This window comes from Erpetoichthys calabaricus, assembly GCF_900747795.2.
Source record: "Erpetoichthys calabaricus chromosome 1 unlocalized genomic scaffold, fErpCal1.3 SUPER_1_unloc_22, whole genome shotgun sequence".
Taxonomy (NCBI): Eukaryota; Metazoa; Chordata; class Cladistia; order Polypteriformes; family Polypteridae; genus Erpetoichthys; species Erpetoichthys calabaricus.
The window spans coordinates 2,156,526-2,169,499 of NW_026261588.1; the positions used below are offsets into that span (position 1 = coordinate 2,156,526).

General features: G+C 43.3%; 2 protein-coding genes across 2 annotated transcripts in view; one reads left to right on the plus strand and one right to left on the minus strand.

Annotated features, from left to right (window-relative positions):
• The first annotated feature begins 306 nt into the window (after positions 1-306).
• lrrc10 (leucine rich repeat containing 10) lies at positions 307-1,474 on the plus strand. The gene has a single exon (XM_028825551.2). It carries the CDS (start codon positions 548-550, stop codon positions 1,415-1,417), a length of 870 nt encoding a protein of 289 aa, XP_028681384.1. The 5' UTR covers positions 307-547; the 3' UTR covers positions 1,418-1,474.
• Positions 1,475-9,083: 7,609 nt separating this feature from the next.
• cct2 (chaperonin containing TCP1, subunit 2 (beta)) overlaps positions 9,084-12,974 on the minus strand; it is a 32,178-nt gene continuing 28,287 nt past the window's right edge. Inside the window, exons 15-16 of the mRNA XM_028825553.2 lie at positions 9,445-9,586; positions 9,084-9,347 (exon numbers count right to left, since the gene is read on the minus strand). Coding sequence (XP_028681386.2) covers positions 9,317-9,347; positions 9,445-9,586 — 173 coding nt within the window. The 3' untranslated portion in view covers positions 9,084-9,316. The remainder of the gene's footprint in view (positions 9,348-9,444; positions 9,587-12,974) is intronic.

A 12,974-nucleotide genomic window follows, 5' to 3' on the forward strand; every position in this document is an offset into this window, starting at 1 on the left:
TAGTGTTGCGATTAAATACAGAGACGCGAGGGGAAGGGGCAGACACAGCAGAAGAGGTCCAGCTGAGGGGCACCACGGACACAAAGAGGGGCTTCACGCTGGTCTTCCGTGGATTTATACGAGAACATGGGGAGTGTGGAGTGATTTCAGACCAGTTTGGGACCTTTTATTTAAAACAGTCCAACCTTCGCCATGGCTGTTCAGTTTCACAGTTGCATTGTGCAGGGTGGACAATGTCACCCATAACTGGCACACACTGAGCAGGGTCAGGACAATGAGAGGACTGGCCTGAGTAAATGTCACCATTTCAAAGGCATCCTCAGCCCTAGAAGGTTTATCAGTCAGCAGCTATAAAAAGCCCAGCGAGTCCCACAAGTGCCACTGATTAGCCAATCACCACAGCCTCTTGGGCGCACTCGCAGCCCACTTATCTGTCACATTCCTGAAAGTCACAACTCTCGACATAAACCAGGGTCCCGGCCACAAGGCACAGCAGTCCCAGCCCAAAACGGAAGACGGCGGAGTGCTGTCGAAGCCCAAGGGTAAAATGGGCAACACGGTGAAAGCCATTGCTGCCTTCATCCCGTCGGAGAAATGCCAGAAGCTCCTGGTCGGCGATCTGAAAGAGATGCCCATCGATAAGATGGTGGACGTCAGCAGCAGCCACCTGAGGAGATTCCCGATGCCGGTGTGCTGCTTCACGGAGCTGGTGAAGCTCTACCTCAGTGACAATAACTTGAGCGGCCTCCCTCCCGAACTGGAGCAGCTGCAGTGTCTTCAGATTCTGGCGCTCGACTTCAACCGCTTCAAGGAGCTCCCCCTGGTGGTGTGTAGCCTGCAGCAACTGTCCATCCTGTACCTTGGCAACAACCGACTTCAGTATCTGCCCTGGGAGCTCAGCCTGCTGAAGGAGCTCAAGTGCCTGTGGCTGGAAACCAACTGCTTCAGCCACTTTCCAGACGTCATCTGTGAACTCGTCAACCTCAAAACCCTCCATGTCGGCTACAACCAGCTGAAGGTACTCCCACCCCGACTAAGACGCCTCCGCGACCTGCGCAGCATATGGCTGTGTGGCAACCAATTCACCGCTTTCCCCAAAGTCCTACTACGGATGCACTTCCTAGATGTGATCGACGTGGATCGGAACCACATCCGCCGCTTCCCAAGTCTGACTCGTCTCCGTGGCCTCAAGCTGGTCATCTACGACCACAACCCCTGCGTCAACGCACCAAGGGTGGCCAAGGGGGTGAGGAGAGTGGGGAGATGGGCCATGAGCCCCGAGGAGGAGGAGGAGGAGGAACGGCGACGGAGGGAGCGAGAGAGGGAAAAGGAGAAGGAAAAGGAACAAGAGACGCCCAAAGTCGAGCAGAGTCTGGCGACGACCGAACAGGTGGAACAAGCCGCACCCACCGTGTAAGGGAGAGGATGGACGATGAACCATGGCGCCTGTGCGAGAAGGCCAAGTGTGACCTTAAGTTACTAACGCTCCTCGAGATTTCTAAAACACCCCAATTAGGAATTCTGGTCTCTCGATAAGATCGAAAACTGCGTTAAAATGGAGTGCAAGAAAAATGTTCACAGCAAAGGGGTATGTCTCATCATTCTTTTATTGGAGTTGGGGCAACGTGGAGACCGGAAACTGCCGTCACCCTCAAAATGTAGTCAGCCCTTCCATCTGCCCGGTTTATCAGTGCGGTTTGAAAGTTGCGTCAGTGCAGGACACCATGAAGACACGTTATGAGACAGGCCATCGTGCAATGCGGAGGCTGTAAATCGAGATTGTGCCTCGACACTTTTTAACGTTTGACGAGATGCATACTGGGGACTAAGCCTGTTGTTCGTACAACTGTGGAACGTAAGAGACCATTGGACGTTTCTCCTGGCTCGTGAACCTCAAAGCCCTCCATGTTGGACACAACCACTAGCGTAAGGTCCAGGCCGAAACGCCTCAAGGACCCGCACGATGTCGGGGTCTTTTGTAGCTAAAGTTTCCTGGATGTCATCAATGTGGATGTGGCGATTTTGGATTACAAGTTATGTGTAAACACAGCGAGGTGGGCCCATAAGGTGACTCACACGTTCATACGGTCAGAGCACAGACTGGAGCCGACATGGCAGCACCTTCTCATCGCTCGGATTTAAATCTGTACGTCTGCCTGCATTTAAACCCAAGGTGACTGATCTCTCGAGGTCAAGTAGGAGATGAACTTGAACTCCAGCTGATTTGTGGTCATGCGTGGACATCACACACTTCTACCCCAGGATGTACGACTTGCACTCGCATCGAGCCGCCTAACGGGGCTGTGGTGTCGGGCATCTTTTACAGGGTTTGACCTCTGCACGCTGGAGTGCCGTGATCCTAAAACAGAGAGCCATGGTGACACTTCATGATAACAGGTGACGCCACACAAGAGACCACTAGGTAGGATATTCTACTAGTTCACGGGGCACAATTTGGTTTAAATATATCGGCTGTTTATCAAGTTTTTCCTGCAGTGTCTTTTGTCCTTACACCCCTCTCTGAAGTTTGCAAAGCATACACTTTTATGGTGTGGCAGGTGGACGTCTCCCATCACTCCACAAAGTGCAGGCCGGACTGCGTAGGAAACGGTGTGAAGACGGGCCGAGTGCACACGCCTGGTCTAATCAGCCAAAGGGCACAGATTACACGGGAGGGAGACGGTAGGCCAACGCTAGCATCGCCTGTGCTCTGCATTTTAAAATGTCGCTTATCGTGGGGTTAGCATGACCCCTTGTCTGATCTTGGTGTCACGAGCTTCTTTGTTCACTCGGGCCCAGCGGGTGTTGGAGAGAACATCACTTAGTTACATGACTCATTCCACTGGCCATCATTTGTGAATGGCACTCTCCGTTATTCACCTTCAAGCACTGGCAGTAAATGATTGTGTACCCGCATGACCCTTCAAGGTGGACAACATCTAAGCAACAGCTCTCGCTTCTAACGTCCAATAAACATCTGGTTCGATACTCCAAGACAGAACCTCCCCTGTCCACCAGACGTAACGAGGTCCGCAGTATGAACACTGGCCACTGCGTCAGCCGCTCACACCGTTTCACAATGACTATAGTCGCAGAACACTACGCTGAAACTTCATTTAGAGTTTCTATTACCAGACTGCACACAGGCTGGTGGTGCAGTTGAGCCCTACAAAGACGCGGCGTACTGCCCACCACGTCGTGACTCGCACCTGATGCTGCTGCAAAAATCACTGGTGTGCCGAGACCCTAAAACTGTACCCCTCACCACATGCAGGATTAAATGTATTCTGACAACGTCTGTTCAGCTCCTTTCACTTGACTCTCTGCTACACACCTGTTTGTTTGATTTTTTTGGAGAGTTGAAAAATAAGCATCAGTAGTAAAGTGTGTGTGTACTGTGTGTGTATATATATATATATATATATATATATATATATATATATATATATATATATATATATAGTTTCTTTTTAAATTCAGCTATTTTTACTCCAACAAAATAATCAATTACACGCACACATGCATATATACACAAACTGAACATATAAACAGCAATGAATACACACACCATGAATATATATACACACACACACATATATATATATGGTTGAAATAGTTTACTGTCAAATAAATGCAAAGAGTACACGACACGTGTTTCGCCCTCATTCTGGGCTCATCAGGCGTACACACTCCACTGTACTCCCTCTCGGGAATCGAACCTCGGACGTCAGCGCCAGAGGCGAAGCCCCTAACGTTGCGCCACGGCGTGTGGTTCGTTTATTTGACAGCATGTAGATCGGGGTAATTACATTCACGGCATTCGTAGTCTGTGTCACAATCTGATTGTATGGGTGGTTACCTACCAGGTAATGCTTGTGGTTGGTCAGCAAGTCAGCTATATATATATATATATATATATACAGTATATACACACATATAGTCCAAACCATACACCATAAATATATATACACACACACACACATATTATATATACAGTATATATACACAAACTGAATATATAAACAGCAATAAATACACACACCATAAATATATATATACACACACACACATATATTATATATGTGTGTATATATATTTATGGTGTGTGTATTTATTGCTGTATATATATATATATTATATACAGCAATAAATACACACACCATAAATATATATATATGTACACACACACGCACATATATACACAAACTGAACATATAAACAGCAATAAATACACACACCATAACTATATACACACACACACACACATACACACACACACACACATATATATATATATATATATATATATATATACAGCATCTCACCAAATAAGTAAATATTTGTAAATATTTGATTCTATCTTTTCATGGGACCACACTGAAGATGTGACACTTTGACACAATGTCAAGTAGTCCGTGTCCTGCTTGTATCACTGTGTAAATTTGCTGTCCCCTCAAAATAACTCGACACACAGCCATTAATGTCTAAACCGCTGGCAACAAAAGTGAGTACACCCCGAAGTGAGAAATGTCCAAATTGTGCCCAAGGTGTCAATATTGTGTGTGGCCAGCCACCGTTATTTTCCAGCACTGCCTTAACTCTCTTGGGCATTAAGTTCACACGAGCTTCACAGGTTGCCACTCCTCCATGACGACATCACGGAGCTGGTGGATGATAGAGACCTTGAGCTCCTCCACCTTCCCCACAGATGCTCAATAGGGTTTAGGTCTGGAGACCTGCTTGGCCTGTCCAGCACCTTCACCCTCTGTTTCTTTAGCAAGGCAGTGGTGGTCTTGGAGGTGTTTGGGCTCGTTATCATGTTCAGTTTCCGAAGAGAGGGGATCATGCTGTGCTTCAGTATGTCACAGTACATGTTGGCATTCATGGTTCCCTCAATGAACTGTAGCTCCCCAGTACTGGCAGCACTCATGCAGCCCCAAACCATGACACTCGTACCACCATGCTTGACTGTAGGCAAGACACACTTGTCTTTGTACTCCTCATACACGCTTGACACCATCTGAACCAAATAAGTTGATCTTGGTCTCATCAGACCACAGGACATGGTTCCAGTAATCCGTGTCCTTAGTCTGCTTGGCTTTCTTGTGCATCATCTTTAGAAGAGGCTTCCTTCTGAGACGACAGCCATGCAGACCAATTTGATGGAGTGTGCAGCGGGCATATGGTTTGAGCACTGCCAGGCTGACCTCTGCAGCAATGCTGGCAGTACTCATACGTCTGTTTTCAAAAGACAACCTCTAGATATGACGCTGAACACTTGCACTCAACTTCTGTGGTTGACCGTGGCGAGGCCTGTTCTGAGTGGAACCTGTCCTGTTAAATATGGTCTTGGCCACCTTTTTATAGCCGAGACCATCTTTATGTAGAGCAACGATTCTTGTTTTCAGATCCTCAAAGAGTTCTTTGCCATGAGGTCCCATGTTGAACTTCCAGTGACCACTATGAGAGTGTGTGAGAGCAAGAACACCAAATTTAACACACCTGAGACCTTGTAACACCAACGAGTCACATGACACTGGGGAGCAAAAATGGCTAATTGGGCACAATTTGGACATTTCTCACTTCGGGGTGTACTCACTTTTGTTGCCAGCAGTTTAGACATTAATGGCTGTGTGTCGAGTTATTTTGATGGGACAGCAAATGTACACGGACTACTTTACATTGTGTCCAAGTGTCATGTTTTCAGTGTTGTCACATGAAAAGATATTATAAAATATTTACAAAAATGTGTGTGTGTGTGTGTGTATATATATATATATATATATATATATATATACACACACACACACACACACACTTTTTTTTTTTATATACATAATCCATAAATATTTGCCTGCCCCCCCCCCACCCCCCTGTCCTGCACTACACACCAGCCACTTTACGTCTCTGCCGCTCACTTTCACCAAACAACATATCTTTTCATTCTCGCAGATACGTCTCCTCATTGTGTATAAACACTACTTCTCCCTGATGGCAACACGAATTAGACATTCTACAAGTCTCCGACTTAAAGTTTAAATCCAAACAATATATTAATCTCTTTTCACTGTTCCATTATTTCACGGAGTAGTAATTCCCTTTTTTTGCGCTAATGCGATCTTTCCTATCCTTTTTTTGAGACTTTTGAATTTTCGTACTTCCATTATCTGTAACCTACTCTGCATGTGCATCACGCCCATGTTTTTTGAATTCTTTACGACATTCTAGTTTGTCATCTACCCCTTGTCTTTTATTTCCGGCCCTGGTTAAATCTCAGTACAAAGTCTCGTCTCGCAGGATGTGAAAGTCTCTCTCTGAAAAAGTCACATCTCGTCCTAGGATTTTTATTATAATAATAGAGATAAATACACAGTGGAACCGTAATTCGTTCCAAAACTCTGGTCATAACCCGATTTAGTCGTGAACCGAAGTAATTTCCCCCATAGGATTGTATGTAAATACAATTAATCCGTTCCAGACTGTACGAACTGTATGTAAATATATTTTTACAGACAAAACTAACATTGCAAGAGTTTGCGTTATAGCGCTACAAACCACTCGCTAAAAACTTTTTTTTTTTTTAATGAGTTTTAAGCAGAGGGAAAAAATGAACATTTGAAAAATCCGTAATTTAATAAACAACCAAGAAAAGTAACATTGCAACAATGCACGCTACGAACCGATCGCTGTAAGCAGAAGTGGAGGTTAAAATCCAATAGAAAAAAGTCTTCATTAAATACAAGGTTAATACTCAAATCAGTCTCTTTAAAAACAAGCCCGGTGCATTCTTTAACTGCCTTCTCGGCCTTACACAGCCAGCCCTCCCTCTCTCGCACACGTGTGTGTCTCTCTCGTCTACTGTACAGGGAGAGACTGAACACGTGCGGAAATCATCGGCGTGTATAAACTGAAAGGGAAACTGGCTTGTTCGTATATCGAGTGTGTGGTCGTGAACAGATGCAAAAGTTTGGCAAACTTTTTGGTCGTAACCCGATTTGTACGTGTTCAGAGACGTTCGTGACCCAAGGTTCCACTGTATACTGTATATAAAACACATGCATATTCCTTGTTATTTTTTTCCTAAGGTTTTTGGCAACTGGGAAATCCTTTTCTTCTTTACATTTCCAGTACCTACCGGTAAAGCCAACCATTCAGATAAATTGTGTATGGAACACGTCGTGCACTACGGGAATGTCTCCAGCCTACTGTCTTGCCAGAGCCAACAGAACATCAATCGGCTGACATTGCTTAAGGATTCTGCCAGAGATCCCAGTTCCCAAATTGTCTTGAGAGCCATGGATATTCGGGCCCCCAGAGTGTTAAATGAACAACATGTAAATGCAATAATGAAGTTCGGTTTGCAATCATTGGGATTTTGGCAAAAATCAAAGCCAAGAAAAAGATGCATGCAACATTTTTTGGTGCCTTCTGAACGAGCATCTGACCGAACACAAGTAATGAAACCCATGTGGATGGTCCGATTCGTTGCAATAAGCCGTTTGATTTGTGTTCACCTGACGATACAGAGGGCAGATAAACTCTCAGTTCAGACGTCTGTGTGAACAGGGCCTCATAGTGAGGCCCATGTTCAGGCGGTAACATTATTCCTTATCCTGGTTGAAATAATCTGCCTCAGTATTTCATAAATTACTACGTTTGTGTTTAGCAGCACAATCTTGAGAGCAGTAGTGTAACATGTTAAAAGTAATGTGCGCTACATAGTCTGATTACTTTTAACGCGTATCGTTGTTATAAGCAAGGACATACAGTCTACCAGGTTCATCGGCAGGGCTCAATCACATAGCCAAGCAGAGAGAAAGAGTTTGCTGGGTGCAATCTGGTAACAGAAACCTATAAATAAAAAGAGTCCACCTGACCAAACATACTTCTAAAACAGGGGTGGGCAGATTCAGTCCTGGAGGGCCGCAGTGGTTGCAAGTTTTTGTTCCAACCCAGTTGCTTAATTAAAAACCAATCCTTGCCAATTATTTAATTAACTCTGCCATGTCAGGTCATTCTCATATCCTAGATTTATTTTCCTTTCTAAGGATATCATCCAAATGATTTGAAGTCTAAAACAGATGAGTAATTCTCAGTGCTTCACTTTTTTCTCTTCACTTTCCTTCCAAGTATTTAATTAAACCAAATAGTGCATGGTAAATACACAGAGGTGTAAATGAAAACAAGCTAAATGGAGAAACGCTGATCTCTTTTGTCATTTGCATGGTATTGCTAATTAGGAGCAATTAAAAACCAAGAATACAGCTGCTTAAGACTAAAATAAGCAGTAAAGGTTCAAAATCTTAACGAGTGAGACAACTAAAGTGAAGCTGAAGTGTTACTTGAGCAATAAGGGCTTCTTATTAAGCAATTGCGTTGGAGCAAAAACCTGCAGCCACTGCGGCCCTCCAGGACTGAATCTGCCCACCCCTGTTCTAAAACACAACAAAATGATCCCTGTCTCATCGCTCATTTTCGACTTCACAGTGGCCGATGATGAGGTTTTGCTCTTTTTGTTGTTGCGCAGTTTAATGACGCTGGTGCATTTTGTCAAAGTAGAACTCCAGAAGATTACCTGGGTATGCAAACGCAGATCATTAAGATACCAAATCTGAGCCCTGATCGGGTTGTTCACATTAACCCAATTGTGTGTGTGTGTGTGTGTGCACATGAAAACAGTGAGCTTAAGACTGAATGACTCAACATGTCTATTGTGCAACATGTCATTTTACTAAACTATTGCTCAATAAACCATTTCTGGAAAACACACTCATGAATGAAACTGAAACTCACTCAAAGGCGACTGAGCTTTTGAAGATTCCAATTAAAAATAAGCATTGTAAAGAATCGACTTGATTAGCGTAGAGTATGTAAGTCAGAATTTCACTTTACTATAAACTCGTGACAATAAGGACGCCACACACCCAAACGCACCATATGGAATCTTGAGTCAGCTGTCCCTCTGCACATACAGTTACTTGCGTTAAAGAAATATTCAGATCTATTTGATATTCACATTTCTTATGTCATTTGCTAATAAACATATGCACACATTTCAGAGAAACCAAACAAACAGACTGAAAGATGTTTACTGCTTTATTATTGTGAAGAAACTGAACAAGCCCCTGCAAAGTTAGCATACCAGTGTGGGCAGAGGACTGGGCTGTGACGTCTTACCAGTAATAAGTTAACAAAGAGTGCTTTGGACACAATTATAAATACACAAGCCTTCTCACTCCCGCTTCTGAAGAGACTGCACTGGCTTGTCCCCATATGTCTGGTCCACTTAAAGCATAGCTTAGTTTTCACACCTCAGTTAACATGGATGGTGGTCTGGAACTCGTTTTCTTTAAAAGAAGAACAAACACAGGAGTAAATCAACAAACCTCTACTCACACTCTGTCTCTGCAGAGAAATACTGAGGGTTAGGTGACCGGCAGATACCTGGGAGCAGCTTTGATAATATTATCGACACGGAGAATCATCTCTGCAGCTTCGGCCGCACTCAGAAGCACCTGCCGCTTAACCTGGAAGCTTTCTGTGATGCCCAGCTCCACCATGTCTCCAATTGTGCCGTTAATCATATCTAAAGACAGAAATTAATCAATGGAGAATGCTTTGCACATTAAACAGTTTCAACACTCTGCATAGCAGCACTATGGCCCACTCGCACAAACTTGACCAACACGGGTTTAAAAACGGACTGAATGACCTCAGTTACAGAAACAAAAATAAAACATGCATGTGGATAATCTAAAGACTGGGCGAGAGCGGACAGCTGAGAAGGTCGCTTGAAACAAGGAGCACTAAGTTTCTCAGTTTTACTTAATGAAATACATATTCCTTCTTAACTACATCAGAGCAGGGTATGTTTTTAAAATAATTATAGAATAAGTCATGAACCTTTAGGTGAATTCTAACTGAAATTAGAATAAAGAAGGTATCTACAGTGAAAAAGTTCTTTTCTTAAATGATTACACCTTTCATCTATACCAGTACTGTATATTACCACAGAACTGAATGCTCTTACATCCTGTGCAAGAGTGAGCCAAGAGGCTCAGCTACCAGCCAAACAAATGAGCTCGATGGATTGAATGGCCTCCCCTTGTTTCTCAAACTTCTTAAGTTCTAGCAGAATTAAGGAGCCTGCAATCCCTGTTGAAGAGAAAGGTAAAAGGGCAGAGTCTGTGCCAGTGCTGCTGGAAGGGTGAACGACGCTCATCTTTGTTTAACTACATTATAGAGTTCCAATAGCTAAATATGGCGACAATCTAAAGTTTAGTTTTTTCTTTGGTTTGTATTGTATTGGTTTAACCTTTATTACTGTATTTTGCTTTATATGTTAATAAATCACAACATTTATTAATCTACATTGTTACATTTCTCTGGCCGCACACATTCAGGTCTGGGGCTATCAATGAAGGGTTAAAGCAGGGCTAGGGATGTGAACTACAGAATGATGGGGGCTTCAGGCCTGCTCAGGTAACTGAACCTGCTCAAGTCACTATTGCCCTCCAGACCTCTCACCCATTAGCCTGGGAAAGGTGGACAAGATAAAATGGGTGTCACCCCAGGCCCACCTCTAGACACACTTTTCAGTTTTTAAAAGTCCCCCCCCCCCCCACATCTGCTCATAAACTTGGAGTTGATGAAGTTTTGTCAGCATGCAGATGTAAAGCAAAACAGTTCAAAGAATTTATTTTCATGCTGAAAGGGAGAGAATGTTTTAATGATATAGCCATCATCAGGTGTGTAAGGCAATATAGTCAAAGCATCGCATCTCTAACCATCTTTCTTTTACAGTTTTTCTTATCATAAAATGGCACCTTAAGGGGCTTCTGCTGCACAAACAAAACAATTTTGTGTGATACGCAATTTAATGAATCAGGATGCTCCCTGGAATATTGGGCAAAGGGCAAGCAATCACACCAACACACTCACTTTTGCAGGGCCTAATTAGATTAAGTGAACCCTTTCGGCCCGGGATTTCTTTGTTTTTATGGGAAAAATATTTTGTGAGATATTCTACCTTTAGGGTGTCTGGGACGCTGGGTGTGACGATGATGGACAGGATTAGAAATGAGTACATTAGAGGGTCAGCTCAAATTGGACGGTTGGGAGACAGAGAGATGAGATTGTATTGGTTTGGACATGTGCAGTGGAGAGATGTCGAGTATATTGGGAGAAGGATGTTAAGGATAGAGCTGCCAAGGAAGAGGAAGGCCTAAGAGAAGGTTTATGGATGTGGTGAGAGAGGACACATGCAGGTGATGGGCATGACAGAACAAGATGCAGAGGACAGAAAGATATGGAAGAAGATGATCCACTGTGGCAGCCCCTAACGGGAGCAGCCGAAAGAAGAAGATTATTATACAATAGCTGCCAAACACTTCAATACTACTCATTTCACTTCTGTGTTTCGCAGACTGTATGCCAGTCTCTCCAGTCTGTGGTAACAGTAACACGCCTGGTTCCAATGAGTGCAAACATACCTGTGCTTTACAAAAACTGCTACATATATACGAGGGGGGACCCAAAAATAACTGGAATTTTGTTGTTGTTAGGTTGGTACTTGTAGTACGTGGTTGGGCCGCTAGGGCGATCTAGTTACACTCCTCACAAATCAGTCTGCCAAGTGCCATCAGTCTGGAAGGTTGTGCTTGTGTTCAGTGAATTTTTTTGTAAAAGTAGGTTGCGCAACAGTGTGAGAAGGAAACGCCCTGATTTGTGGGAGTCGGGCGATTGGTTCTTTCATCATGACAACGCTCCATCTCACACTGCTCTCAGCATTCGCCAATTTTTGGCAAGAAACGGTATGACAACCCTGAACCACCCACCCTACTCACTGGATTTAGCTCCGTGCGATTTCTTTTTGTTCCCTCGGATGAAAAAAGACTTGAAAGGAAGGCGTTTTGCTGATGTCGAAGAGGTAAAACAAGAAACGACCAGAGCATTAATGGGCATTACTTCAGACGAATTTAAAAAATGTTTCGAACAATGGAACAAACGGTTAGATAAGTGTATTTCCGCCAATGTAGAGTACTTTGAAGGAGACTAATTGTAGTTTGTACAGAAAATTAAATTAAACACGTTTTAAAAATATTTCCGGTTATTTTTGGGTCCCCTCTCGTATGTACTAGTAATAGGATGTCAGGGCTGTAAGGATTATGACACTGGTTCCCAAACCCGGTCCTGGGGACCAACCAGACTCGCAATTGGTGATAATAATCGATAACAACTGATCTCATTTAATTAGCTGGTCTGTTTTACTCTTCTCTTATTCTGCATTCAGAAAAACACAACAGTATGGTTTTTACATTTATAAGACATTTAGAATTATTTCTATTTTTTTCTAAAGCTACAAAGGCCCTTTTGTTGTTTTCCTATTATTCTCCCCTTTTCCTGTGTAGTTTGCTCCCTTCATTTAACCCTAATAGTGACAATTAACAACCAGCACAGCAGACCCCTGGGATGATGAAATCTGCAACGACTTCAGTGTCAGTCACTCTAATTAGTAAATCATCAATTAAATAACACCTGGAAAAACAGAATGAGAATTAGGTTGAAAATACGGTTAAAGGCTTAAAAAAAAAAAAAAAAAAAAACCTACATATTCCCTATATAATTACTTATTATATTTTAATAAATACCTACCTACCACCAAACTTAGTTTGGAATTTCTACATCAACTCCAAAACACAGAAACTGGGAAATAATAACACCACACTTAATTAGGCTAAGAGTCCAATGAAAACGGAAGATGGTTGGAACAAAAACCTGCAGCCACAGGGGATCCCCCAGGACTGAGTTTGGGAACCACGGACTTAAAACATACTGTAGATCTGTAGGATGAGAAATAATGGGGGGACAATGCAAACTCCACACATCATGGCCTCGTACACTGTTTGCACGGGACAAGCACACTATGACTCCTTGTTCCTTCTCCTAAGGGGTACTTTCAAGTTTCAGACACA